General features: G+C 42.6%; 1 protein-coding gene across 1 annotated transcript; it reads right to left on the reverse strand.

The window, feature by feature from the left end:
- Positions 1-16,786: 16,786 nt before the first annotated feature.
- On the reverse strand, positions 16,787-18,168 carry LOC128406289 (uncharacterized). The gene is made up of 2 exons (XM_053373567.1): positions 17,587-18,168; positions 16,787-17,514 (listed from the first exon to the last, which is right to left on the reverse strand). The coding sequence occupies exons 1-2, from the start codon at positions 18,155-18,157 to the stop codon at positions 16,820-16,822; spliced, it is 1,266 nt and encodes a 421-aa protein (XP_053229542.1). The 5' UTR covers positions 18,158-18,168; the 3' UTR covers positions 16,787-16,819.
- Positions 18,169-26,417: the final 8,249 nt, after the last annotated feature.

Consider the following 26,417-nt stretch of genomic DNA (forward strand, 5'->3'; position numbering starts at 1 on the left):
TAATTAACTGGGCTTCTTTTCTTCGCCTCCTGCCAGTCTTGAGCAATTTATTTATGCTACAGAGGGTTCAGGGCAGGGGACATAGGCTAGCCTTATTTTGTCCTCACAACCATAGGTAAAGGTAAAGGGACCCCTGACCATTAGGTCCAGTTGTGGCCGACTCTGTGGTTGCAGCGCTCATCTCGCTTTATTGGCCGAGGGAGCTGGCGTACAGCTTCCGGGTCATGTGACCAGCATGACTAAGCCGCTTCTGGCAAACCAGAGCAGTGCACGGAAACGCCGTTTACCTTCCCGCCAGAACGGTACCTATTTATCTACTTGCACTTTGACGTGCTTTCAAACTGCTAGGTTGGCAGGAGCAGGGACCAAGCAACGGGAGCTCACCCCGTCACGGGGATTTGAACCGCAGACCTTCTGATTGGCAAGTCCTAGGCTCTGTGATTTAACCCACCGCGCCACCCGCATCCCTCCTCACAACCATATTCAAGGTAAATTAGATTGAAAGAGGACGTATCTGAGCCAAAACAAGCTAATGAGTTTCAGGACATGAATGGAAATTCTAATACAGATATTCTTGGTACACTGCAGTTGTTCTCAATGAGTTCAGGATGGGTTTCCTGTCCAGGTACTGATCAGGGCTAAAATTGCTTTGAGGAAGGGCTGTAGCCTAGTGATATAGGATCAGCTTTGAATGCAGAGGGCCTCAGGTTCAATTCCAAGCATATCCAGGCAGAGCTAGGAGAAGCACCTGCTTGAAATGTTGGAGAGTGCAGGTGAACTGTTGGTATAACTTAGTATATAAGGCAGCATCCTATGTGAATATCCTGCTAGCAAGTGCATTTGTTTTTTCATTAATTTATAGAATTATATTTATTTTATGACTTGATTTTTTTTTATTTAAAAAAGCATCATTTGGACCCTCCTTGGCTTCTTTTTGGGTTTGGAGGGGCTTCCTCCTTTCCTCCTGTGACCTGGAGCAATATTGCCAAAATACAGAGCTGAAATGAAAGTTTGCATGCTTTTGTAATGTATAGGAACTAGGGTAAAGTGTGCATACAAATGCATATATTAGTGAAAATGCATTCCATTAGGGTGAAACGCTGTGCAAAAATGTGTATGTTAGGAGAAATTTTCTCTAAAATGCTGATGAATTTTCATGAGGACAGAAAAAGAATTGCAGTAAGTTGCAGAAATACAAATAACTGCACTTAACATTTGGGGGTGGCGGCAGTGGGGGGTGGGGATGGAGAACCAAAAGAAAACAAAATTGACAGATTTGTTCACCCCCTACTGTCCTGCAAGTGCTATAAAACATACACTGCACATGACAGGATAAAAACACATTGAGTCTCAGGAGGCTGCTTTCCTGAGTGATTGCTGTTTGCAAAATGCCTGATCAACTTCACTCGCCCCCTTCGACACACGGGTGCCACACTTAACTCAATGTGGCATCTGTGGTCTAATTAGCGGGCGTACTCAATGAGTGAGGAAGTCGGTCATTGTTTAATGCACGCCTTGGCAGGCCACACACTGCTTATCACCATAAATCTTTTAGCTCCAGTGTCAGCTTCTGCCACCATCTCAGCATCTTGAGAGAAGATGAAGTGCGGCATATGCCTTTCGAATTAGCCTGTTCCATCCGTCATGGGACTCAGCCTTGGCAGAAGGATATGACGGGACACATAAATTAGGAAAGTAACTGGGATGTCTCCTGACTTGGTATCTAGCATTGGGATGTCTCTGTGGTAATCTGGGCTTTAATGCTCCGTTGAACACATTCCTTATAGCAAAGTGAAAAATGGCATACTCAGTCAAGTTGGTTATTTTTGAAAGGCGCTTTCCCGAGTCTTCCTTCCTTCCCCTGACCCTCCTCACCAACATCTCTTCAAACAAACATCACTACTTACTACCTGCCTTGTTTAGAGCAACATCCGATAATCAGAGGAATAATTTATATTAAAATGGCTTGACTAAATCTGTTTGAAAGTACATGGGAAAGGGGGGGGCGGTGAGAGGAGAGGGAAAAATGCTTAGCATCAAACAGTGCCCCCTTTGGACATCTGATAAAAATTTAATGCGACTTCAGAAGTTTCTGCAGCAGACTCCAGCTGCCATCTTTCTCAGAATCTCTTTTTTAAAAAAAACCTTCTCCTTCCCTTCAGAATTGCTTCTTTGGAAAGAAGGCAATTGTGCCTATGCAGGAAAGATGAAAGAAATGTAGCAGTTTCAGAAACTGTTAGATAGTGAAAGCCTGCTTGATAGGTATGAAATTATATGCTTCTCTCCGGGCACAAAGTAGTTTGGCGCCGACACATTTCTGGATGGGGTGTCGGTTTGCAAAATTTGAAACATCTGGAAATAGAACTGCCAGGATGCAACCTAGAGAAAGTTGAATTTAAAGGTATACAACAATGAAGTGGGACACTTCGCCTCATCCTCCGCATATATTATATGTGATATATATAATGTCCGTATTTTCTAATCTTACAGTCAACAAGGGAGAGGATTCCTTTTAAGCATCTGAGCTAGACTTTAAGCTGTGCATTTATTCTTTGTGGTCATGATCCAACAAAGCTATACACACATATAAAGAGCAGAACTATTCATTAAACCATGCACAAAGCAAGGTGCTTGGATTTTTTTCATGCAGCTGTTTGCATTGCTAAGAAGACAAGCCACAAAATTTTTAAAAAAAGTAAACTGAAAAATGGGCTTGCCTCTTCAGCATGTGGTGTGCATCTTTTGCTCCTCAGTATTTTGTCTTTTGTTTTCTGTGGTGATCACCCCAGAACGAACATGTACCCCCCCCAATCTGGACCACATGCATGGCAAAAAAAAAACAACCAATGAAGATGGATTTTACTTTAATTATAATAAAACCCATGTACCATATATCTTTCCAGATCTGGAAGCTTAAAACCAAGATCACGAGACCTCTGCAGCAGCTGTAGATATAGTTTGGAGAACAGGATCCTCTCTACAGATTGTGAGTCTACACCAGCAGGAAAATATGGGAGTTAACCCCCCTCCAATTGATTGTGGTTGAAGAATAGACAACAAAGTTGAACAAATTTGTTTTGTGGCCTCCTGTAGCACCTTGAATATACAGTGAACTCATTAAAATCAACAAGAAAGCAATTGGCGGCACTAAGTAAAGAGTGTAATTCCCTTAATCACATTTTGGCAAGCTTTACCTCAGTTCTTTACTTTGATATGCAAATAAACAATAATAATTAGAAAATTCGAAGGCACCTGGACTGCAGAAGATCCTAGGGGGGGGTGTGAACCATAGGAAAGACTCTGCTGCTAAGGTTTGTGGTGCTGGAAATGGCAGTTCTGACATGGCAGCCTTGTCCAACCACTCAATTTAAGTCCTCAGGGCTTATAAGCTCATGCAAATAAATCAGGTAGTATAGAAAGTTTAAGACAGTACTGCACAGTTTAAGACAGTGGCTGCCCCAGGATTGCTCACAGTTCTGCAATCATAGCAACTAATTTGTTTTGTAAAAAGATTAATGTGAGTGGCAATTAGATTCTTTGGGGGCATACTGAACTGGAACTAGAATACAAATGCCTCAGGTTACAAATGCTTCAGGTTACAAACTCTGCTAACCTGGAAGAGTTACCTCGAGTTGAGAACTTTGCCCCAGAATGAGAACGGAAATTGTGTGCCATCGGTGCAGCAGCAGCAAGAGGACCCGTTAGCGAAAGCACGCCTCTAGTTAAGAACAGTTTCAGGTTAAGCACAGACCTCCGGAATGAATTAAGTTCATAACTAGAGGTACCACTGTAGTTCCTTGTTAAATGAAATTTTCAAGGTCTGAAAAATGCCAGCCGAAATGGGCATCTTCAGTATTTTTCATTTATTACATTTACATGCAGCCTTTTCCACCAAGGAGCACGAGGTGATTGGCATGATTCTCCCTTCCACATTTTATCCTCACAACAACCCTGTGAGGTAGGTAAGGCTGAGAGGCTATAGCTCTGTCCAAGGTCACCCAGTAAGCTTCATGGCTGAGTGTGGACTTGAACTCAGGGCTCCCATTACACCATTACACCACACTGGCATCACATCACACTGGCAGGTAGCCAAGGCACTTCAACTGTTAGCAGTAAAAGGAAAATAAGAAAATTGGAGGAGAGGTAGAATGCTGTAGCTCTTTACAGCTGATAGCATCTCAGAGGACGAGATGGCTTACTGTCAGGAACCTTGAATAGAGCATAACTACTAGGAAGTGAGGGTAGAATGCAACTTGTTATTGCATGCCCCAGTTGCACCTTTCAATACTGTTTGCAGAGAGAGAAACATTGGCAGAGGGCTCTTGCCTTTTGTTCTTCCTTGTGGGCTTCACAAAAGATCTGGCTAGTCATTGTTGGAAACAGGATGCTTGACTTGTTGGACTATAGATGCACTATAAGTTCAGTTTGGCAAAAGGCAGCTTTGTATGTTCCTACAAGAGGAAGAAGAATATGCTACCCCTGCACCAGTCTTCCCCAACACGCTGCCCTCCAGGTGTTTCAGACTACCTCTCCCTATCCAACATGGTCAATGATCAGGGATAATGGGACTTGTAGTCCGAAATATAGGGAGGCTGCCAGGTTGAGGAAGGCTGATCTGCTCTTTTCAGTGTGCAGAAATCAGTTGGAAGCAATCAAGTATCCACTGTGCAGTTTCTTGTTTGTTTCCACTTTTTCAGAACATAGAGATTCACAACATATTTTGTTCTTTTGCAGCAAATGCTAAGGTGCCCTTAACCTATATTTTGTAGGTGAGCATTTAGAAATGTAATTTGCTTTTTAAGTCATTGTTGTGTGCTGTGTTAACTTGGGTGGTTAGGAAAATTGCTTGGCTGAGCCTCACTGAGCTTGACCATTTGTTAGAGATGAAGAATTAGTGGAAAATGTGAGTGAAATAAAGAGGGTCCTCCCCCCTTAATATTGCCTTAGATTTCAGTGGTAGCAAAGCCCGGGTTGCCTAGAAATGCTTTTTCCTTCCTTTCTTGGGTATAGTACAGATGCAGGTAATCAATAATGTAGTTTTGGTGTGGGGGCGGGGGTTCCCTTTTGACAAAAGGTGTAAGATTGATTACCCAGATCAATACTATTTTTAGAACCAATTCATCAAAATTGTACTTAAACAGAGACCATGATGCATTTAACTGTTAATAATACGAATGCCTTTTTGTCCCTTGTGGGTGATCTTGTTTTTGCAACACACAACAGTAATTCTTCCCTCTCAAAAAAAAGTCTGTTTTCCCCCCTTAACCCCTTCTGGGTTAAAAAGGGGGTTGCAATCAGTTCCTGTAAAAAGAAAGAAAGAAAGAAAAATGCCTCAGCAATCCTTTTGAAGCATAGCAACGTACAGCATAGAAAGCTGACTTATACTGAGCTAGACCATTTGTTTATTGAACTCAGTATTGTCAAAACTGACTTGCAGCAGCTCTCCAATGTTTCAGAACAGGATTATCCCCCAGCTCCATCTGGAGATGCCATGGATTTAACCTGGGATTTTTTGCATGCAAAGCAGATGCCATACCACTCAGCCAACTATTTTAGAGCAACCTCCCTGTCAAGTGCCACACCCCTTTGGAGGTAACTTGAGAAGGGCCAATGGTGGGTGGCATCAGAGTAACAAGTGACCACCCCCTTTCTCTCTCTGTCTTTCTGGTATGCCCTTCTCTTTCTCTGACTCATTCTGCAAATCATTTTCTTCTGTGTTTCTGATATCCTTTCCCCCCTCACACAGTACTAGATTTGCTTACATGTCTACATATGTGCACACATGAATCTGCTTTTTACCCATGTGCTCATGCAAGTACCACTTGAAAGAATAGAGGTGTGTGCTGGGTTGTTGGTTTTTTTGCTTGCAATGGACACAATTCAATAATGTCTTGCTATCTAAGGGCCAATAAGCAAGTATCCCTACCATGATTTGGTGTGTTACACAAAAGTGTCACACAAAATGGTAGGTGGAAAATGAAATGGATTTGAATCTTGGAGATCCAGAACAGAAATATATATTTCTGATCAAGAACATTAGAATATGAGAAGAACCTGATGGATCATCAGGCCGTTGGCCTATCTAGTCCAGTGTCTCGTTCTCATGGTGGCTGTGCATGAGCCGTGGCATAGCAGGGCTGGGGATGGAGGGGAGCCCCAGGCACATTTTTTTTTTTAGGAGAAACTTCACCTGGGCCTGGGGCTGGCGTGGCAGCAGCAGTGGCTCCTTCTCCTTAGGGCTGCTCCTGGGCTGGCCGAGGGTTTGTGTGAGGGCACAGCCACCCACCTGACCCAGACCCAACCCAGGGGGCAGAAGCGGCAGAGAACACTGCTGCCGCCCCTCTCTGATGCTGGAATCCAGTGCACAAGGGAGCTGTGGAGGCAACATTCTTGCAGAGCGGCCTAATGCTGAGAGCAGGCCACAACTCCACCCTTGGGTCAAGCCTGACAAATGGATGGAAGCATCCTATTCACTAAGAGGATACTCTAAAGGTGGCATTTGGTGGTTGCTGCTTCTGAGGAAGCAGCAGATCTAGCCTCCAAGGAGCATACTACAGATCTTACTGCCACTGCTGCAGCAGTGGCAGTGGGTGATGCATTCCTGGGAGGCCAGATCTGCTGCCCCTGTGGATCCTGCTGCTCGAGGGCCGGCCCTGCTCTCTGTCCTCCCTGGAGTTGCTGGGGATTGAGCCCGGGACCTTCTGCATACAAGGCAGGTGGTTTACAACTTAGTTACAGCCATACCTAAATAATCCAGCTATTAAGTTTGCCAACATCCCAAACCACCCCCTCTCTATATATATACATACACACACACACCTGAGCAAACCTTATATCCAGACTTTTCCTAGCATGCAGCTCAGATGAAGCAAAGGCTTAAGCATTAACCTGCCAGAATGTCATGCTGTGGATCACCAGGCTGATTTCAGAATTAAGATTGGATTATGCTGTGTAGCTCCCCCCACCCCACACCTCCCCTTTAGGAACAACAAATCTAAAATGCTTTTTAAAACTAATGTGAATTTCTATGCTGCAGAAAGCAAGGCTATTTGGCATCGATTGCTAGTCACTGCACATCTCTGTCGACTCTCGAGAAATGAAGAAAAGCTCCTTTTTGTTGTTGCTATGCTTGCTATACAAAGCAGAAGAAATGGAGCAATGGTGAGAGGCCCCCTTGGTTGTGTCTGTATATGTAATTTTATTTCAAACACATCACCAGCTGCGGGACTCGCGGAAAGAAGCTTGTAGCAGCCAGAAGATTTGAAAGGAGAATGATAACAGGCTGCAATCTTATCACCATGGTCTTTAATGGAGACTAGAACAGTTATTCCCACATGGCACTGGTAGTTTTTTAATGGATGCGCACCCAGAATGCCAAGCATGTCTTATTTTGTGCTCCCAGCTTTTCTACAATGAAGTTATTATTTTCTATGGTAGATGCAATGGCAGATGTCACAGATGGTGTGAATGGCACACTGCAAATTGTTCCGACAAGCTCTTTCAGCTAATCTGTTAATCCAAGTTACCAAGATAAACAGTTTGTTTAAACTGTGGTTGGAAGAAACCATAGCTCTTTGAGTTCATGCATAGTGAATACTTGTTTTCATTCTTCTCTTCTGAAGGAGGAGGAGAGAGGAAACGGTCCACTTGACCCTGAGGCTCATTGCTGTTCATTTATGTTCATATAAGCCATGTTTTTGGTGAGGGTTTGAACTGGGCTTGTATCTAAAGTCTGGGAAAGATCTGTAGTTGTAAGACCTTGCTAGCTACAGAATAAGATGCAATGACCTAACTTATTGCAGAATCATCAAATAGTGTAGTTCACCGTAAGCATTTAGTTTGATGTCATGTAAATTTGTTTGTTTAGCCCAAATGAGTCCAGGGAAGCAAACAAAACATAAACACAAATAATAAAAGTATATATTGTTAGGATATTTCCATTCCACCTTAAAAGGGAGCAGGATGTTTGTGTCACAGCCTGCGTATTTGCTGTTTCACAGGATGTTTCTGTTGTGTCTTTGCTTTCGTTTCTCTCTGTGCCTGAACACGCAAGCAGGCAGTCATGTTTTTCTTTGTTCTGATCAACACTGAATAAAACTTGTAAATAATGCTCTCCTGCGTGCAACTTCTGCTGTGAATTATCTGCTGATAGAGTGTGCATGAGCTCCGGAATGTGGCAAGCTATTTCTAGAAACTCATGTCACTAATTGCTGATACTGCGTGACTACGGGAGATCGATGGATCGTCCGGCAGCCAGCTTGGGGGCCATGATGGACTTTGTCTCCCTGGCAGTATCCCAACATATATTAAACTTTTTAAAATAACAATCCTAATACCGACGTGGATTGGGAAAGCTCTCAACGTAAAAGGCTCATTGAAAGAGGAAAGTATGTTTTTGTGTTTTTATTATGAATGATAATATTATGATGGGGACACGGGTCTAAACCACTGAGCATCTTGGGCTTGCCGATTGGAAGGTTGGCAGTTCAAATCTGCAGAATGGGGTGAGCTCCTGTTGCTCTGTCCCAGCTTCTGTCAACCCAGCAGCTTGAAAACACACCAATGCAAGTAGATAAATAGGTACCACTGCAGTGGGAAGGTAAATGGTGTTTCCATGCACTCTGGCACTCGTCACTGTCCTCCATGTGCCAGGTTAGTCATGCTGACCACATGACCCGGAACCTGTCTGCAGACAAATGCTGGCTCCCTTGGCCTGAAAAGCGAGATGAGCGCTACACCCCATAGTCACCTTTGACGGGACTTAACCGTCCAGGGGTCCTTTACCTTACCTTTACTTTTATTATGAATGATTGGTGGGTGGTTTATTTTATTTTATTGTGTATTTTTTAATATGATATATTCTCACTAGTTTAATATTAATTAATTATATTGTTATTTTAATTTTGATAAGTTTTGAGTTTTATAAACTCTTTTGAAATTGTGAGGCATCTTGAATATGACTTCCTATGGAAAGGTGGCCCACAAATCAATCACAATAATTACACAGGATCAAATCAAGTAGCTGTGCTAGTTGGGAGCTAATGTCAAATCCTAGCTTTTTAGCACATGTGCACATTTAATTGGCACATGTATGTTTAATTTAATGTGTCCATGCTAGTTTCATTCATATACCTTACATTTGTAGGTGTTCAAATATATTTGTAGAGACACACCTTTAAAAATGTAACATGCTTTTAAGAACCAACAAAGGCAATCCTGTGGCAAGAAGTGTTAGAATTAGCAGCTTTAGGTTGAAGTGGCTCTCTGGCTCAGCTGGCTGCTTCCTGGATCAGTTAGGCTCAGCCAGGGTTATGTCCCCACTCATAGCTCAGCTGAAGATATGCCAGCATAATCTGCACATCCCGGTTTAGCTGATTGAGCCTAGGACAGTGCAAATCCTCCCCCTCCCCCACAAAGAAGTGCTCTAGGGGCATAGGGTGTGTGCGACCAAAGAAAGGGAACTTAGGCTATATCCCCAACCCATTGATCCTGATCATGTGACCAGGCTGCCCGGCATATAACACTATTTTAAAAAGTTTGCTTTCCCTCTGCCAGATTTAGGCAGAGTGGCAGCAGCTGCCTCACTGTTGAACAGGTTTTGGATCTGGTGTAAATTTACAACTGCTTAACTTAAACCAGCTTCTGTTACACCAGCTCCTTCTGCATAGAATTGCTCCCTTGGCCTCTCAAAAATGTTACAAATGAATGCAAACCCTTTTGGGGACTGTGTCTGCCGAAATACTGATTACAATGGGTATTTACTTTTTGTGCTAGGTAAAGAGGAGCAAGTCATTGAAAAATCATGCATAGCTTTGAGTTCCCCCCCCTCTCTTTCAGTTCCGACAACACAAATCCTGCTAAGCTTTAGGATCTGTTGTTATACCATATGTGGGTTTCTCAAACATAACCTGCCAACCCTAGAACGAATATGTTGTGTTGCTAAAGGTTGAGTCTTCCTTTGATTATTTTAATGAGCAAACAGAGGATGAGAAAACATGCACAGATGTGATTGATCTTTGCAGAACCCTATGAGAATATCCATATAAGCTTGCTGTTTTTGTCTCTTCACACCATCATGGGATGGGCTTGGCCAGCAAAATAACCTTATTACTTTTAGTAAAGTTTAGCAAAATAGAAGTGTATAGAAAATATCACAGTAATAAAACTTTAAAAGGAAGCCCCTCAAGAACCAAAACAAATGTCCTTGTGTTTATGCATAAAGGGGCTTGGTGGGAACAGAAGATGAGATCATAGTTATCTTTTTACAAGGCAAAGAAATGGCACAATTGAAGTGTGAGAGGGATAGAAAACAACATTAGAAAGTTGTTGAATCAGAATCTCAAGTCCAAAAGTGACTCCAGGAATGATGCCACCTGGCTTGGTAGGTGAAAGGTATCCCGTTTCCAAAGGTGGCTGAGCTTATCTGAGGAAGTATCATGTTTCTGGAGGGGTAGCCGAAGGGCTTAGCTTTCAGACTTCATTTCCTTCAGGCATGGAGAAAGAGAGCTTTTGATCTCACTTAAAAAGAAGAGAACTTAAGAACTTCTGGCAAAGGATGAAGTTGTACAGTTCTGAAAGAGGGCAACAAAGCTTGCAAATGCATCTTGCAGGTTAGCCACATGATGGATTCTATTTTCTGTTGTTTATGGTGTGTTCCTCCTCCACACTCCCAGGAAAGAAAGTTGTGAGATCTGTATGCTTGGTAATATTGAAGTTCTCCAGAATGGTAGAGAAAATGGGACAATTCTGAAAGGAAGTTACTGACAGATTATTTGAAATAAGCATTTTACAGCACAGCCTGTAGACATGTTGACTCAAAAGTAAGTCCAATTGGGTGCAATGGGGATTACTCCTGCCAACCTAGCAGTTTGAAAGCACGTCAGTGCAAGTAGATAAATAGGTACCTCTGTGGTGGGAAGGTAAATGGCGTTTCCGTGAGCTCTGGCTTCTGTCACAGTGTCACGTTGCTCCAGAAGCGGTTTAGTCATGCTGGCCACATGACCCAGAAAGCTGTCTGTGGACAAACGCCGGCTCCCTCAGCCAGAAAGCAAGATGAGTGCTGCAACCCCATAGTCACCTTTGACTGGACTTAACCATCCAGGGGTCCTTTACCTTTTTACTCCCAGAAAACTGGATTTAGATTTGCAGTCACGGGTTTTTAAATGTATTACTAGGGCATACCCCCCACTGGTATTGCTTGTCGACTCCACCTACCACTTGCTTGCTAAACCCCTACCTGCTATCCCAACAACCCCACCCTTTACACCTTGCCCTGACATCCCCCAACTCCTCCTACCCCCAGCCAGTCCCCATAGCTCCTTCCACTTCCCTTCTGCACCCAACAATCACCTGATGCCGTAGTGACATCAGGTAATACTTCCCTTTGGAACCCCTTTTGTTGGGACTTCAAAGGTCCTGTCAGCTTATTTCTGGGGTTCATTTACTGATCTAGGGGGCTGGCTAGGCCAGAGTGGTATGCAACATAGGTTTCAATCCTACATGCACTTACTTGGGAGTAAGTATTATTGAACTCAGTGGTGTGTATTTTTGACTAGGAATGCATGGGTTTCTTACAGGTGCTTAAGTAAAGACCAAACTATTATGGAGCAACAAACTTCAAGCACTATGAGATGCATATGGCTCAGTTGTCTAAAGTACCCTGAAATGCACTGGAAATTCATTTTGGTACCTGTTACTTTGGCTTCTGTTTTGAATCCACATGTAATTGTTTTTCAATGAATAATTAATTAGTATGCAGCAGACAGCTTCTTATTGGTTGAGAGGAAGCAAAGATGTCACAGTGACATTAATGCTAGTTGACTTGGATTTAACACCTTTTTCTAATGATGAAGTGTGGATTTGTTATTATTATTATTTTAGAAAAGTAGCTACCTGAGTCATTTTGCTTGGCAATTGCAGCTATTAAGTTGTCTAGGCTTGTTATGAGAGAGGTGTGTTGTTCAGCTAAATTGTTTTCCCCAGGATATGACTAGTGTTGATGCTTTTCATGAACTGGTATCCTTTTTATCACATAGGAACTGTTAAGCTGGGTCCAGTCAAGTGTTCACATTAGCGTACTATCTTTTATATTGACAGTGACCAACCAGATGCTCTTGAGAAACTCTCTAGATGAGCTGGATAGTGATATGATGCATTCCATATTATTAATCTCCACACCTGAAGGTCAACAGGCATTCATGGGAAGAAGAAATATCACAACGAACCTAAATACTGTAAATATTTAAGTAGAAAATGGCAGATGGCTCTAAAAATGAGCAAAATATTTAGGTATAGTATGTCCTAGCCTCAGTCACATGCACAAACATTCACACACACACACATGCACACACACCATTGTTATCTGGTTGATTCAGAACACCAGAAAACTCCAGAAGTATCTTCATTTTGGGGCTAGAAATGGTAACAGCTGACTAATTTTATATCACATTGGATAGAGACTTAAAAGGGGGGGTTCCTGACCCCCCTGTTGTGAGATACCATTCCTGTGAGGATAACTTGCTCACCCTGTACTTTCCTGCTGATAGGTCCGCATTTGAAGACTGCCACCTTCATTGTGATGAAGAGCTATAACTCTTAGTTACAACACATGATTTGAATATAAAAGGATCCAGAGTCAATTCTTGGCTTCTCCCAGGTAAGGGTTGGGAAGGGCTTGACTGAAACCTTAGAGAGCCACTGCCAGTCTATGTAGACCTGTGGTTATCCAGCTGTTTTGAATGTCAACTCTCATCATTCTTAGCCAGGCCCATGTAGAGCTTGTCTGAGGCCCAGGACAGGAATCTTGTTCTTGGCATGACAGTGCAAGTCCAGCAGACTCCTGGTGGGCCCCTTGGCTGCCTTAGTCCTCCAAGGCCCACAGCAAGTGTACCCAACTGCCCCCAGCCCCCTACGAGCCTGTTCTTAAATGTTGGCTAGTGATGAATGGGACTTATGGGAGTCAGAATCTGGAGGGCACTATATTTGAGAAAGTTGGTGTAGAGAATATTGAGCTAGATGAATCAAATTTTTGGCAGTGTTAATCAGCTTTCTATTAAAGCATATTTAACGCATGCTCTCTCCCCCAAATAATCCAGGGAAATGGAGTTAAGGGTCCTGCAAATTATAACTCTAGGGTGTGTGGGTGTGAGCTACAGTTCCCAGAATTATTTTGGATGTGCTTTAAATTATGGCACATAATTTAGAACACCCTGAGTTCTAAATCCTTAATCAGTCCTCCTGGGCTTCAAGGGTCTTCTTTTGCAGGATGAATGCACAAATTATCCTCAGAGCATCTGGGTGCAGAAGTTCACCCTGCTGTATCTGAGACTATCCTTAAACAATTGCATCTACTGAACAAAAATGAAAAGGACAGAAGCAGATGCAGTTGCTCTAGCGACACACTTCTGGAGAGGCACGTGAGCTGCTCTTTCTTATCTTTATTTCTCTGAGGAAGATGCATCCAATTGTACAGCAAGGTCTTGTGAGAATAAGTGAGAGCATAAGTGGTCCTACCATTTTAAAAGTACTCCCTATAGATTATGTTGCATGGGGAGGAGGAAGAAACAGTTTACAAGGCAGTATTAGAACTGAGCACAGCTTTAATCAGGCACATTTTATCTTGAATTTCTTTTTCATTTGATTTTACTGTTTCGTCACGAACACACTCCATCAAAGCTTTCATGACAGAAACATAGATTTCTCTTTCCTGCGTGTCAGCTTTCACCTGCATCACTGTCCTTACAGTCTCTTCTTCTTTTCACTTTGCCATCTTACAAAGACTCACCAACCTGCAATCAACTTTGTTACAAAGACACAGCACCAATAGTTTTCTTATCTTTTGTCAGGCACTTTAGAATTCTTACTACTTAAGTGGCATGAGGTTAGCATTTGGCAATTTATGATTTTTGTAGTTTACATAATGCTCCTGAGTCCCCAGAAGGAGAGGTATTCAGGTGAGTCCCACCACCAGATGTAAAAACCTTGAAAGAAGACCATGCCCTGTATGTTGAAGGTGCAATAATCCCTGCAATTATTACAGAAGCTCCAGAGCAACTGTGAGGCAGAAATCCCTGTATTCAGATGTTCAGATGAACATAAATACTTCCAGGTCATACTGTGTGTTGTCACATTATTACACACATAAACACACACAGAGCTCTGGATACAGGTGCGCAAAGAGCTTGATAAAGGAGGAAATATAGAAGTAGTGATGCTTATGTGTGACAATTACTAAGAATTACTTTCCCCAGTTGTGCTTCTCATTAAAAACAATTCAATTGAATATACACTCCAAATTTGACAAAGGATAATAGTTTCTATGTTAACTTCACAGGATTTCAGAACTTTCTCTTATTCTCATAATAGTGTTGATATGGCATCCCTATCAATACAGAACAGAGTTTTTCTAAGTAACAATCTTTGTTAAATCTCAAAGCTGTGTTCCTGCTGTAGGTATAGAGAGAAAATTCCTAATTACATAGTTACTGTGAAAATAACACATCATTTCCCCAGGAAAGTGCATGGCAACGTGCTTCAGGCAATGGTAATTACATGGTAACGTGTACTGCAGATCCTACATTTTGTCTCTGATAACAGTAAATAACATGTACTTTAGCTATGTGGAAGGGTTTGAGATAAATGTCAGGTAGTATGTATGATGAAGAAGAAGGGAGCCATTTATGGTGAAATCGAAGGGAAACTTTAGAGGATGACTCTCAAAATATCAGCCATATGGGTTCATTTCTGGTTCACATAAATACTTTTGGTCCATGGTTTTATACTGTTCTTTGTGTGGCATGGCTCGCAATATTCTACACAGGTGTCATTCTGTTAACAATCAGGTGCCCTGCAGAACTTCGGTAATGAGTAAATTTGCTGTTAAGTGAAACTGACCTTTCAGGGAAGTCATGGTTTTAACACCACATTATTGTGATCTAAAAAGCAAGTCATTGGAAGCATATTTCCTGTTAGGGGTGTCAGAAGAGAGCTGTTATTTTGAAAAACAGTAACATTTTCCATCATAGGTATTGGCACCCCAGTTTTTCACACAACTTTCAGCCAGACCCAGTGGAAAACACAAGGAAAGTCTTGGTGGGCCAGATAGCCATGAGAAGAGGTAGGCTATGTGGTGTTCTTCAGGGGTTGTGGTGCTCCAACTCCCATATTCCCTAGCTATTGGCCATGCTGGTTGGGAATGATGGGAGGTGAAGTCCAGCAGCATCTTGATGGCATTACATTGGCTGTCCCTGCCCTGAAATTACTTACCTGTAAAATATTGTTTAATATTTAATAATCTAAAGTTGGAGGGCATATCAACAACCATTAGAATTCCAAACCAAGTAAATATTTGTATTTGTGTGTGTGCGTGTGTGTGTGTGTGTGTGTGTGTGAGAGAGAGAGAGAGAGAGAGAGAGAGAGAGAGAGAGAGAGAAATGTGAGGAGAGTGGAACTGGATTTTTCCATACAAATCTACCTCTAAAATTGTTGTTAATGTGTCGGAGCCAGCCGTCACAAATGGCGCTTGTTTAGCATAAAATAAAGACACAGAGAGCCAGCAATATTTTCATGGACGGAGGGCAGCTCATTCCAACTTCTTCTCCCTCTCCGGTAACTTTTATTATCCTTTGTTCCCCTCAGCCTGCATGGCCGGTCTGCCAATGTCTCACGTTACCTCATCCGGTCATGGCTTTTGCTACGCCCATCACCATATAAAGTCAATACATTCCAATACATTGTAAGGCACAGAGGTGCTGGTCAGCCGAGGTCAGGGGGCACCCTGCAATATTACAGGCTCTCTGCCATGGCTTTATGACTCCCACATGCCCTCTTTCTTTATTTTATTAATCAGAGTCATATATGTCAGTACCAATACGGTTATATCAAGTGTGATAAGCGAGATTAAAGAAGGAATACATTGTATACAGCAACACAAAATAACGCAAATAACTACTATTAGGATCACTAAAATCAATAAATGTCGAAGCCAACTTCCATCCGGAAGCCAAGAATATAAGAATTCTGATTCCAAGCTGCATGGTAGGCTTCCTTTCTAGTTTATTAGCCATGCACTGGTGTCGCTCCTATAGCACTGAGATTGGTCACTGTATGTTCCTGTAAGAGAACAAGAGCTATTAAACGTGAATTTCAATGTATATTGACAGTTTGGATATATGCCCCATGATTCTTTCCCCTCTTTAATTTGAAAACAAATGGGGCAGGCATACACAGCCAGCATCTAGAAGCATTCAATAAACTGGTAAACATAATCATATCTTGTACAAAAATATTATCCCTCCATATCTTATGATAATTTTCTCTCCTAAACGTCTTATTCAACAACGCTGTTCTTATAGTTCGAGAGTGGCTGAGCCGTGGGTGCTGCCAGCCAGAGTAGGATGCTGACAACTGCTTGCCAGCCGATGAGGTGAAATATGGTGGTTTCAACTGGACTGGGTCGTCTGCTTCTCTTCCTTGTATAACGGTGCAGCAAAGGATGGCAAGGCAAATGGTGAGGAAGGCAAACACTGCCAAATGCAGCTCGTGTGCAGCACCTCTAGGTGGCGCATGCGGAAAGGTTTCAATGCTTCATCCACAAAATGTTGACAAAGTGTAGGGGAGTTCTGCATGCCTTGAGGCAGGACAATCCACTGATATCGCTGGGTGGGCTGCGAATTGTTATATACTGGCAATGTAAAAGCAAACCGTTCCCTGTCTGCTGGAGCCAGTAGGATGAAGATGGTTCAATGTGGCCGAAAGTCAATTGTTCAGAAATAAGCTGTTGCCGCTGCTGCGGATTTTTCTTTTGGTAGAGGCCACTGTCCTACCCACACTGGGGTATCGGTGATCCTGGTTTGTCACACTGGAAACAAGTTGTATCGGTGGCTACAGGCTGGTTTTCATTTAGCGCTGCTGCCAGCAGATGAGGCTTGTGGGTGGCTGTACCTACAGACTGACAAATGCGAAGCATGGCTGCTGTGTCTGTGGCAGGATTGTGTATTATCGGGCGCAATGCAAGTTTACAATCCTCGTTGGCATTTTCAAAGGCCAATTGTTTGATAATTATTTGTTTGGCTTCAGGATTTTCAATTTGGCGACTCACTGCTGTAATCAGCCTGTCCATAAAGGAAGAATATGATTCTCTAGGTTCTTGTCTGATTGAACCCCATCTAGACTGAATACTAGTGGGTTCTGGAATTTTTCTCATTGCTTGTTTAGCAGCAAGAGCAGTATCCCTCAATAAGATCTGCAGCAGTGTGGCTTGCACTGAAGCTTGAATGAAGGGGCCACGCCCCATCATGGCATCTATGACATCTGCGAGGGTAATATTTGGATTATTTCCTCTGATTTGTTGTAACAAAGCCGGGGCATAAACACAGCAGGCAGTTTCCCATTCGTGGGCAAACAAAACACCAGCTGATGGGGGTAACACTGTACGTGCCAAAAGCTTGATGTCATCTGGAACCAAAAGCTGGGCTAATGTGGCTTCCAAAAGAGCCTGTGTAAATGGGGCTTGAAGTCCATTTGTCCTGACTGACAATTGCAGCTCTTTCAAGATTTTAAAGTCAAAAGGTTGGTGCTGGGCTTGAGTTCCTGCTGGAGCACCAGCAGGGGGCACAATGATGGGAAATGCCACAGTATCCTGAATTAAGGAACAGGCAAGTACTGCACGTTGAAAAGGGGTAGCTAGTTCTGCCGCTGAAAGAGTAGGGTCATTTCCAGCCAGACCACGGTATTTTTGCAGGATTGGGTCCTCTGGTGAGGAACTGTAGTCCGGAGGTTTGGGGTCTGGGGCTGCTGGCAAAGCAAGTGCTGGAACACACGGCAGGACAGCAGGCTGAATTAAAGAAGCTGAAGGTTGTGTTGGCAATGCAGCCATGGATATATTTTTTGGTGATAAAGAGCCCATGGCATAACGAACCTTGCACCATGCATTTAAAATCCGAACACCTATGCTGGGGTGCCCATGAAAATGTGTTCCGATCTTATCCCAATGTTTTAATTCCCATGTCCCATCTGCAGGAAACCAAGGACAATGTGCATCAATACACAGAATGAGCTGTATCAAATCACCCTCTGGAACTTCCAATTTGTTGGAGGAGAGGAGAAATTTTAAATCTTTTAAAAATTTCTGTTGGGGAGTAGAGAAAGAGCTGCCCATGTCTCTAAAATAAGATTTTTTAAAAAAGGGATCGAACTCACCGGGATCTTTTTTTTAAGATGCTTCAGCTCTGTGCAACCCTTGCCGGACGTAGTGAGCCGATGATATCCACTGCTTGGATCGAAGAACCTCTCACAGTTTCTTTTAAAATCCGCTTAGTCTGCCTCAGACTGTTTTCTTTAAGTTGCCTCTCACGGTTCTCTTTTAAAAGCCTCAGCCGTATTCTTTTATTCAGCCTCACACGGGGCACCACTTGTCGGAGCCAGCCATCACAAATGGCGCTTGTTTAGCATAAAATAAAGACACAGAGAGCCAGCAATATTTTCATGGACGGAGGGCAGCTCATTCCAACTTCTTCTCCCTCTCCGGTAACTTTTATTATCCTTTGTTCCCCTCAGCCTGCATGGCCGGTCTGCCAATGTCTCACGTTACCTCATCCGGTCATGGCTTTTGCTACGCCCATCACCATATAAGGTCAATACATTCCAATACATTGTAAGGCACAGAGGTGCTGGTCAGCCGAGGTCAGGGGGCACCCTGCAATATTACAAGCTCTCTGCCATGGCTTTATGACTCCCACATTAATGCATCATTCTTTCTATCCTTGGTGGAAGTAGAGCTTATTTTAAGTCTACAGTGGTACCTCGCAAGACGAATGCCTCGTAAGATGAAAAACTCGCAAGACGAAAGAGTTTTTCGTTTTTTGAGTTGCTTTGCAAGACGAATTTCCCTATGGGCTTGCTTCGCAAGACAAAAACGTCTTGCGAGTTTGTTTCCTTTTTCTTAAAACCGTTAATACCCAGGGTATCCGTGCTTCGCAAGACGAAATATTCGCAAGACGAAAAAACTTGCAGAACGAATTAATTTCGTCTTGCGAGGTACCACTGTATATGGTAGTTTTGTGTATTTGTGAGCTATTGGGTTTCAGTTTCCATTGCTTAGTTTGGGTTTCTTTCCTTTCTGTAGAAATCTGAATAAAACAAGCTTGAGAGAGAGGACAGACAGATGCACACACACGCAATCTATTTATCTAAGAAGAAGACCACTCACCATCTTTGCGGTGACGGCTGTGGCTGCAACTGCTGGCAAGTGGGGGGTGGGGAGGCCTGAAAAACTCCCTATGTGACTGGCTGGCATTGTCATTAGCCTTGGCTGACCATGTGGAGTTTTGAGGCTCTAGTTCAATTTAAATTTAAATGGGCCAATGATAGCCAATTTAGGGGGTGGTCCTTTTAGGGCAGACCTGCTTGAAGCCTACCTGTACCTGGCTTTACTCAGGTCCATCTCCAACCCATTTAAACTGGCTGCTCTTGTCTTCAGCAGTGCAGTCAGCAACAGATGTTCTACCTGCCCACCCCGAAAGTCTGGCCCTGCCCGAAGTTAAGTAGGCAACATATGTGCATGACTTTGCTGTGAAGTTACTTGGCCGCTGTATTTGGGGCCTGGGAGGATTGGGCTAGTTTGGAGGGGTTTGTTTAGCTCACAGCAACTTGGGAAAAAACATTGAGTTGGATCCTTAGTCTAAACAGAGGGGGTGGGAAGGAGCTATGACCCTCTCTTCCTGATCAAAGTATCAGGGTACCCCAGTAAAGGGATCCAAAGGGAAGGATTCTATCTGAATGCCCAGACAGGGGCTAACAGGCCATGGAACCCCCCTACTGCTATCCTGGAGGGGTTGCCCATATTTGATGTGCAACTTATGGGGATTCTTAATTCAGGATTGACCCTGGTGAAGTAATTAGCCTGCAATTGGGGTGGTTGATTCAGGATACATACCAACTGCGTATGCCAAAGCCTACTGACATCTGTAATCAATAAAGGTTGAGCCATTTTGATCCCAACATGTAGTCATGTCATTTTATTTCTTCATGTGCCCCTGCCCCAGCGACCTTGGCCTCACTGCAAATGGCCCCCCCAAAAATAAAATAGGGATTGTAGTTCTATTTCTTGAATAAATGATTGAACCTGTGTAGCTCTCGCGCCAGTATCAGTGGAAACCCAGCTTCTGATTATAAGAATGTAGGGATTTTATGTTGCCATGGAAACTCAATATGCATTTCAAAACTCTTGGATTCTTATGGATTCTTAAAAGGATGGGCTGCCTGGCCAGAAGACTCTTGCATTCACACATGGCCTAGATTCTGCCACTTGATGGCCTTGAAACTTTGAGGTTAGGGAGAGACAGTCTCTGAAAGCTTCACAGGCTAACTACAAACCAATCTGAAACATACAAATAGCTAGTTTCAAAAGTGAAAGAGCACGCATGGGCTGCAATAGTTTTTCCCTTTTGAATGTTGTCATCTCAGATGTGCACTATCTCCCTTTGGTTTCTCCTTAGAAATGCTCTCACACCTAATTGACTCTCTGGATCACAGACTAAATTCTGTCTGCTGAGAGTGAATTTTTACATACACTTCTTCCCGCCACAAGACTATTACGAAAGCCTGGATTTTGTTGTTGTCACTGGAAATGAATATGACTTTTAAAAACAGGAAACACTATGAAAATTAGTAAAATAAGAATCCCACCACTCTTAATATCCTTTCAATTTTGTTTTCAGTGCTGTTGGGATTAAAATGTTCACACCTTTCATCATTTTAAAACATGTAACAGGGAAGAGGTTTGTTGCATTTACTGAAAGTTATTTCCACAGTAAGTTATTATCATATACAATTTATTGAGACTCTGTGTTGAGTCTACCAGGGTGTAGAATTTGTGGCCCTCTAAATGTTGTTGGACTACATCTTCCATAATCCCTGGCCCATTGCATTGGCTGTAGCTGATTGGTTCAACAATGTATGGAGAGCCATAAGAACACCATCCCTGGTTTATACTTAGAAATGATAGAACAGTCTAAAATGGAACACTGTGCTTTAATGAAAACACCTGGTTTCAAATACCCATACCAGCTCTGAAGCTTATTCGGTTACCATGAGCAAACACCATCTCTTTACTCAGTTTTTAGTGGGATACAAATATAATTTCTCAACATTCAGTATTTTAGCTAAGCATGTACATATAGACAGACATTTTGGTTGATTTTTTGAGCCAAATATTGCATCACAGAATTCTGAGATGCGCAGAATCTTCCAGTCCTCATATTCCTCCAGGAACTGCTGATTTATGTGAGTTTTATGAAGATTTGCATCTCTCAAGCATCTCTAGCCACAACCAAAAATGCTCCGTCCCTGTTTGCAACCTGTCACACTGCAAATGTTGGGGTTAATTGGAGGAGGGTTCAGCAGATAACACATCAGGTAGATGCAGGGACAAGCATTCCTCTGAATGACGAAAACAACCTCTGCTTTTTAAGAACATAAGAAGAACCCTGCTGGAATTGAGTCCAATATCTCTAGTCCAATGTTCTCTTCTCACAGTAGCCAACCATATGCCTATGAGAAGCCTACAACCAGGACCTCAGCGCAACAGCACTCTCCCCAATTGTGACTCCTCTGGTATTCAGAGACAATACTGCCTCCAAGAGTGAAGGCAGAGCTTAGCCATCATGGTTAGGAGCCTCTAGTAGTCTTATCTTCCATGATTCCCCCCTCATCCCTTTTAAAATATATCTAACCTGATGACTATTGCTGCATTCTGTGCAAACAAATGCCATAGTTTGATATGGGCTTTGTAAAAATGACATTTCCTTTGTCTGTCCTGGATCTTTCAACGTTTAGCTTCAATGGGTAGCTCTACCAGGTTCTAGTATTATGAGAGAAGGAGAAAATGTATCTCTACCCACTTTCTCACAACATGCATAGATTTATACATCTCTAATGGGAACTCCATCTATCAGGCACATGCTGTCTCTATTGAGTTTTGGGCACCTATGTTCCCTTTCAATAAGCTTTTAAATGGAGATCTTTATCTCAGTCTGTTTCTGTATTGAATTAGAAATTGATTTTAAATATGATTTTTTTGCTTTGTTTTTTGTTCATTACGGTTACTGTGAAATCACTTCCATCCAGGTATTTTATGGGAAGCGATTCATAAATGCAATTGAATTGATTGATGGATGGATGTTTTCTCTTACTACCTTTCTCTAAACTAAATAGCCCCACACATTGTCACATTTCATCATAGGTGGAGACGTTGGGACAGCTCAGTCAGTAGAGCATGAGACTCTTAATCTCAGGGTCATGGGTTTGAGCCCCACGTTTGGGTGAAATATTCCTGCATTACATGGGATTGGACTAGATGACCCTTGTGGTCCCTTCCAACTCTACAATTATAGGTAAAAGGTAAAGGGACCCCTGACCGTTAAGTCTGGTCGTGGACGATTCTGAGGTTGTGGCGCTCATCTCACTTTATTGGCCGAGGGAGCCAGCATTTGTCCGCAGACAGCTTCCGGGTCATGTGGCCAGCATGACTAAGCCACTTCTGGTGAACCAAAGCAGCGCACGGAAACGCCGTTTACCTTCCCGCCGGAGTGGTACCTATTTATTTACTTGCACTTTGACGTGCTTTCAAACTGCTAGGTTGGCAGGAGCAGGGACCGAGCAACGGGAGCTCACCCTGTCATGGAGAATCGAACTGCCAGCCTTCTGATCGGCAAGGCTTATGCTCTGTGGTTTAGACCACAGCGCCACTCGTGCTATGAGCCTACTAGTCAATACAATCTGCATTCACTGTTGTGGTTGCTTTCAGTCTGCAAATGCTATATAATTGATTTTGTCCCCCTCCCACAATTTTCATTACATTTCTTTTGCATTCAAATGAATGGGGTGAAATAATGTACTGAAAGCATAATTTATGTAATGGCATTAGGTAAAATGGTAAAGGTAAAGGACCCCCAGATGGTCAAGTCCAGTCAAAGGCGACTATGGGGTGCGACTCTCATCTCCACGTTCAGGCCGAAGGAGCCGGCATTTGTCTACAGACAGCCTTCCCAGTCATGTGACCAGCAAGACTAAACCACTTCTGGTGCATGAAGTACCACGATGAGTGTCAGAGCGCACAGAAACTTAATGACATAGGTTATATGAAGTTATGTGCCATTTTTAGGGTCTTTCCCCCAAACAGTTTAGAAACTTTATGAAATAAAACAAATAGATGTAATTTTTCATAGTGGGCAGCAAGAAAAATAATCTTAGTTGCCCCCCCCTTTTTTTTACATTTTCCAGTTCAACAATATGCTTTTTTGAGTTGACCAGTTGAGATACTTTTGGCTTGTATAAAGAACAATCATGAAATGGCATTCATCTGCAAATAATTGTCCCAGACGGCCAGATAGATAACTTTATGCCCTGTGTCCCTATAACGGCTTCTTTTCTCTGGACAGGCAAAGCAGTTGCCCAGGGCAAAAGAAAATCACGTAGGAAATTGTTCTAACAGAAAGAGGGAGTCATTTTCTGTTATGCCTAGGGCAGCAGGAATTCTCCTGAAAGCAGGAGAGATGTTACGCTCTATCGCATCGCTGCATATCAGGGAAACGTAATTATTGTGGTGTATTGATATTGACGGGATGGTAACAGCATGTTACAAACTGCTGGAGTCTATTAACTCAGTGGGAGGTTGGCTCTCATTCAATGGGCGTGCTGCATAATCTGCGTACTTTCTTGTGAATTTGCTGTGTACCCACAGACTAAAAAGGGGCTTATGAGTAACACAATTACTACGTGTGCATGTGCTTTATTAGGAGTTGTTATACTGTGGGTGTTTAAAACATGGCTTTTAAATATGGATAAGTGCATGGTGTATTTTATTTTTTATGCATTGCATTTTTATCCTGCCCTTTCCGTAAAGAGCTCATTCAGGTGCATGAATTATTATTATTATTATTATTATTATTATTATTATTATGTAAAGAGATCCCTATAAAGCAGAATTGGTTGCAGTTGCCAGTGTAGTTCATCCAAGCCAGGATCTGATAACAACACAGGAAGAGCCTTCTGGATCTGACCAATGGATCATCTACTCCAGCATCCTTTTCTCACAGACAATCAGATGTCTGTGGGAAACACTCAAGCAAGCCCTGAGCACAAGAGCACAGTCCACTCTTACACTTCCCAGCAATTGGTATTGTCAGGGACCACACTGAGGAGGGCTGCACAGAGGAGTAATGGTGGGAAGCTCCCCCTGCTCCCCTGATCAGGATCCTGAATCTTCCCAGGAGCTGGAGGACAGTATAGATTTGGAACAGTGGTTGGCAGAGGGACATAGTTCAGAAGGCAGAAGCTGGGAAGTACTGGATGGGGAACAGCTAAGAGGAGGAGAACTGGGAGAGTTAACAGACTCACTTTCGCTGAGCCCAAGGTCAAGAAGAGCAGATAAGGTGGCAGCACAGGAAGCACAGTGGCCGTGAGATCAGGTTGCAAGACATGGTAGTTATGTGGGTGACTAGGGAGGAAGTGGGTGGATCCCTTAATTAGGAGCACCTTCATTCCTAGGAATGGATTTTTTGTTCTCTCACTGTGATTAAAAATTCTAACTGGTAAGAGACTTATTTCTCTTTGTTCTGCTTATCTACTGCCAAAGGGGAAAGGAAGCTGAGTTCTTGAAGCTTGGCAGGTATTCAGAAGCCTTACCATGGAGGCAAAGTGTAGCCATCATGGCTAGTAGCCTTTGTTAGCATTATCCTCCATGAATTTGTCTAAGCCTCATCTGACATCATCTAAGTTGGTGTCCATGAGTGCTTTGTGTGAAGAAGTACTCAAAGAATCCAAAGAAGGGATGGTGATGTTTTATCATTTCATCTTCCAAAATAGTCTTCTAAGTGGCTGATGAGCTTTTCAGGCCACCAAATTCTCTGGCTTCTCCAATCCCATCCTTATGTCCCCAAGCCCTTGTTGCCAAACTTTGTCTGTCATTCCCATTAACTGAGAAATTCCAGCAGGACCAGCAGTGATTGATGCAATTCTCCTAAGGAAAAGATAGGGAACCTGTGGTCAGCCAGGTGTTGTTGGATTACAACTCTCATTACCCATGGTTCATTGGTAATGTTGGCTGGGGATTATAGGAGTTGGAGTTCAAGAACATTTGGAGTGCCAGATCTGTCCAAAGGGCTATTACACGTGTCAAGCCTTGAACTGAGTTTTTCTGGAGTTTTATTTGTAAGAACTTGGATCATTTGCAACTTAATCTGATATGAGCTTGGAATAATTTCCCAGTCTCTGCTAGTCATAGTCTATTGGACAGGTGCACAGGGACTTGATATAATGGTGGTGGGGATGTGACAGCCCCCCCCCACTTTTAAAGCACACAGATTATTGTGCGCAACTGAGGCTGATCTTCAAACAGGTTCAGCTGTTGAAGTGCCTTTTCATGAATAGGCTTTACTCTTGGTCTGTTGGAGTGCATAGACTTCTGCGTTTTGAAAACAAATATATTTTGATCATCAAAAATTTGTGTACATATTTCTAAGCAAAAGAAGGTTTAGCAAATGTAAAAAGAGATGAAAAAGATGTGAGTTTTATGGATAATCATGCAAAAAATGAAACCTAAGGAAACAGATGGTGGAAACTGATGGCAGTACACACACAATGGGTAATAAAAAAAAATGTAATGATAGTGAGCGAGTCAAGTAGTTACTGCTTTCACTTCCAGGAGTAATGAACAGTGAAGAGTTTCAGGCTTAAATACATTTTTTTTAAACTGCCTTTTGATGGTACCATGTGTTAACACACAAAGCACAATAACGGTCACTGGTTTAATAGGGAATCAGCAAGTTAGATATAGATCTTTGGTTATCATTATTGTAGTTTGCGGAGTTCTTGATTACACCGCCAGTGTGCATTGGCAGCTTTGAGAAAATACCAGTTCATGCATTATATATTTATAACCAGCTTTCACTTTATAAGCTCTACATATGGTGTAATTAAATGAATTTTTATTTTTTTGTTTTATTATAAAAGAAGTCTAGCATTACAAGCCCAGAAATGCTAACCTAGAGAACTATATATATCACAGCACAGAGAAGGTTTAATTGCATGTGGATTTTTCTCTGAGGATTCATAGGCTGTATGCTTATTTCTACTTTGAGATTGCACTCTCTCCCTCCCTCTCCCTCCCCCCTCACATTCTCCCCCCCCCCTTTTGACCTCTAAATAAAATTCTCTGCAGATAACACTGGGAATAGGAATAGAAAATATCCTATCAAATGTTCAGGTGGAAATTTAGGGGAGTTTTTAGCTCCTGGGGATCTATGAATGTATATTGGGAGTAAATAATGTTGCTAGTGCTTTCCTTCAGCTGTGTTCCATATGAGCCTGCCATGTGCTCATAAGATCAGAAGAAGAGCTTGCCCCTTTATCAAAGGCCC

Source organism: Podarcis raffonei, chromosome Z (assembly GCF_027172205.1).
Source record: "Podarcis raffonei isolate rPodRaf1 chromosome Z, rPodRaf1.pri, whole genome shotgun sequence".
NCBI lineage: Eukaryota > Metazoa > Chordata > Lepidosauria > Squamata > Lacertidae > Podarcis > Podarcis raffonei.